At 31.8% G+C, this 4,224-nt stretch overlaps 1 protein-coding gene across 1 annotated transcript; it reads left to right on the top strand.

Annotated features, from left to right (window-relative positions):
• The first annotated feature begins 1,588 nt into the window (after positions 1–1,588).
• Positions 1,589–3,460, top strand: LOC139519790 (uncharacterized). Its single transcript, XM_071312053.1, has one exon. It carries the CDS (start codon positions 1,591–1,593, stop codon positions 2,767–2,769), a length of 1,179 nt encoding a protein of 392 aa, XP_071168154.1. The 5' UTR covers positions 1,589–1,590; the 3' UTR covers positions 2,770–3,460.
• Positions 3,461–4,224: the final 764 nt, after the last annotated feature.

Below are 4,224 nucleotides of genomic sequence, written 5' to 3' on the forward strand. Positions count from 1 at the left end.
TTTAATTTTTGTTCATTTATATGTTTTTGAGTTTAGTATGATGGCCATTTTCATTTAACTAGTACACATTTTTATTTAGAGGCCCGCCTCTTGGTGCTGGATTTTTTTGCTGCGTTGAAGAACCATTGGTGAACTTCGGCTGTTTTCTGCTCTTTGGTCGGGTAGTTGACTTTTTGACATATTTCCAATTTCCATTCTCAGTTGTATTCATTAGGTAGTCTAGATTTAGCAATTTGATGAAGCTAGATCTGTTAAACGTTCAAGAGCATAAAAGAGGGACGAAAGATACCAGAGAGCAGTCAAACTTATAGTTTGAAAATAAACTGACAACGCCATGGCTAATAATAAAAAGACAAACAGACAAATAATAGTACAGAAGATAAAACATAGAAACTAAAGACTAAGCAACACATAATATATAAATTGTATGAGGCAAAACCTTTACAATTTTGGTCCTCAATGCTCTTCAACTTCGTACTTTATTTTGCCTTTTTAATTTTATTTTTTTTAACTCTAGCGTTACTGATGAGTCTTTTGTAGACGAAACGCGCGTCTGGCGTAAATATAAAATTTAATTCTGGTATATATTATGAGTAGATATAGGGCTTCAATGGAGTATATTTTGTGTTGACAGTGAGTTGGAACCTTAGTTTTAGTGAATGAAACCATATAACTAGTATATCATAATCATTAAAAACATTTTAGTATCATAAGAATGGCCACAGTGCGAATAGTACCCTCTAATAATACATAATCAATCATATAGTCAGCTAGGATTTTTACGAAACTTTTAATTTACTTAGAACATATCCTAGTAATTGTTTTACTGGTGTCAAAGAGCATGAAAATAGAAAAAAGCTTAGGTTTTATCAAAATTAAATATTTTTTTCTTTCTATGCCTCGCCTGGAAAAGTGCAGGCATGGTCCTTCATGACATTGTCAGTATAATTTTTATCTAGATATTATGATCAAGGATTGGGCTATTAAGAAGCCAACAATCAAACAATTGTTCAATATGTCCTTATAAATGGTTGATAGTCTACAACGGCTAATATTTTTTTTTAAAGAAAATAAACATTATCGTTAAAAAGAACTGCACCATTGTCTCTGTTCTTTTGTCTCTGTTAGATATTTGTCTCATTAGTAATTATACTAGTACATCTCATTTAACCTAGTAAGTGGTTGGTACGACTTGTGGGTGGTGTTATCATTAAATTAATAGTATGATAAAATGATATTAAATATTATTATAATTCAAGTTATCAAATAATGTAACAACATTGTTTGTACATTAATGATTATTTACGTCGACTTCAATCTAATATTTATGATAATTATCTCCTGTACCACTTTTATATGAGGTACCAAAAAGGAGTTTCGTAGTAAACAAATTTTTTTTTCTTATATCTATCAATATTGTCTAACTTTCAACGAACAAAGTTCAGAATAAAAACTTATGTCAAAAGGATAATGGTTATTTTTTCACAGTTACGTGAAAAGCGAATTTAATTTCTAATAGTTTACTTTACGTATACCTTTCACATGTGACCTGTGTTATTTAACTATAGAGATAATAAAAAAATTTGAATAATGGCGAATGAAATGGACAAATCTCACTACATGGATTATGTAGAATATTGTATTGATGATATAGAAAAACGTGGAAATGACATCATTAATAAAACTATGGAAGTGAAAACAGAACTGATAAGGTTCGTGAAGGAGCGGCAACACCGCGACAGATCAGTGATTGAGGAACGGTTTCGCAGCGGTAATCATACTAAAGGTAATAATACTAGTCCCGCTATTTTTAGACCTGGTGCAATTGATTTAAGCAGCATCAACGAACTTTATGGTGACATTCTTCTTTCGTATGAAAACGGAAAATTTTCTTTAAGTACGAATAAATCATTTGAAATCAAACACATCACGAATATCAGGCTCATTATCCCAACAAATGATTCCAAGGCATGGATCTACGGCGACTCAAATGAAGGTGTAAAAGTAACTCAGTTGGGTTCCATCGAAAAATCTATATTTATCGATTCAGTTGAACACGCTTCTAGACAAGGTAATGAAATCATTGTGACATCGTCCGATATGTTGACAATACGGCGAATTCAAGAAAACGGAACAATAAGATCAGAAATGACTACCTCACCATTATTTCCTTTGGGAACACACGTGACCGATGATGGAGACATTTTAGTGTGTCTAGTTGACAGATGTGATTTTTCTGTAACAACCAAAAGCAGACGACTAATCATGATATACCACCACATGGGAATTATTCCCACTGAACTGGAATACGAAAAAGGAAATCGAATATTTACTCTTCCGAACCGTGTCACGTCATCGAAGAAAAATGTGATCGCTATTGATGTTCAATCCCGTACAAGAAGTAGAATTTTGTGCTTGAGTCATAACGGTAAAATTATATTTGAATTTAGCAGACAAGGCCATTTCTGTCCCTGTGACGTATGTGCCACACCAGATCAAGAAATACTGGTACTAGATGAGGCCACACATTCAATATACGTATTGAATATCGATGGATTAGTATTATCAACGGTACGTTTATCGGACTTTTGTATCGAACAACCAACGACGATGGCCTTCGATACTAGAAACAACGAATTATGGCTGGGACATTCCAGTAATAAGATAACAATATTTACAATTGGTGATGTGAACAAATCAGAAAAGGTACATTCGGAATTAGACCCAAAAGAGATCACAAACGTAGAAAGTGAAGAAACTTGGTTTTAACCATTCATGATTTGAAATACTTTTTAAAATTAAAAAAAAACCTTTATTTACCATTTCGATGTCAGTCCCGTAGTTATGCGATAAAAAGCCGCCGAAAAAAATATTTGACGTTATGTTTGTTGACAAATACTGTGCAGAACTGTATACTTTGTAATGCTTCAATTTTTATGTTTGAACACATTCTGTTACTTTATAAAATATTATATTACAAATCTACATTATATACTTCGGTTTACTCATCCAGTCCTCTATACGACACTGTTCGCTGCTGATTACTTTCATCGATCGTTGATCAGAAATAATCTTCATTTGTTTTATTGAGAGAAATTAATAACTATTAATGATGCATTTCTATTAACTATATAGGTTCTGATTATTGAAGTATTATAATCAAACAATTTTCACAGAAAAGAGATATCTGCTTAGTCGTTTTTAAAAGAAATTACAACTTTTACCAATATTTTACTTATGAAAAGGTGGATTTATTTATCTGGTAACTCCGTTTTGGTCTAGTGTCAAAAGAGAGACAACTTCGCAACTCCGCTTTAATGTAATGAAGGATTCGGTGCCTTAAAGATAGAACATTGCGATATTACTATTACAGGAATAAAAAATGCAACGCATTATAAAGGTTTTCTATTGGTTTTATATCACCCATCATTCGGTGAATATAGTTTTTAATAATAGATTATTAGTATTAAAACGAAAAATTCATTTTACCAATTATTTTTATTTTGATTATGAAACCTTTTAAAAGAATAATATACTTGTACAAGGTACTGAAGATGTAATTGCATACAACATTTGATTACCTTAATTTATTTTGTTTTGGTACTGTATGACATTATGTACATTGTATCTGGTTATATTTATGGGACTATTTGTATGTTATATTGATAAAGGAAGATGTGGTATGAGTGCCAATGAGACAACTCTCCATCCAAGTCACAATTTATAAAAGTAAACCATTATAGGTCAAGGTACAATCTTCAACACGGAGCCTAAGCTCACACCGAACAGCAAGCTATAAAGGGCCCCAAAAATTACTAGTGTAAAACCATTCAAACGGTACAACCAACGGTCTTATCGAAGAGAAACAAGAAACACATATGAACAACATAAATAGACGACAACCACTGATTGTTTAAATTTATGTTTGCTTTTTAAATAAAAATAATAGCTTTTGACGTCCTGTACTTATATGCTCATTATCATGTTTTTATGATATTGACATTAAAATTGTTCGTTAACCGTTTCATGCATATCCAGGTGTAACAATTTTGCCTTTAAATATTAAACATTAGAAATGATTGTAACATTGTTTGATTGGTAAATTTGTTTTTAATGCCACTTTCAGCGATATATAATAGGTTATTTCGAGGCGGTCAGTTTGTATTGATGGAGGAAGAAAACCAACAGTAGGAAAAGTTTAACTGACAATCCATGTCAGTTAAT

The sequence above is a fragment of the Mytilus edulis genome, chromosome 4 (genome assembly GCF_963676685.1).
Source record: "Mytilus edulis chromosome 4, xbMytEdul2.2, whole genome shotgun sequence".
Taxonomy (NCBI): domain Eukaryota; kingdom Metazoa; phylum Mollusca; class Bivalvia; order Mytilida; family Mytilidae; genus Mytilus; species Mytilus edulis.

Bases quoted from the DNA above. Each gene is read 5' to 3' on its own strand.
- LOC139519790 (XM_071312053.1), top strand. From the start codon at position 1,591: ATGGCGAATGAAATGGACAAATCTCACTACATGGATTATGTAGAATAT.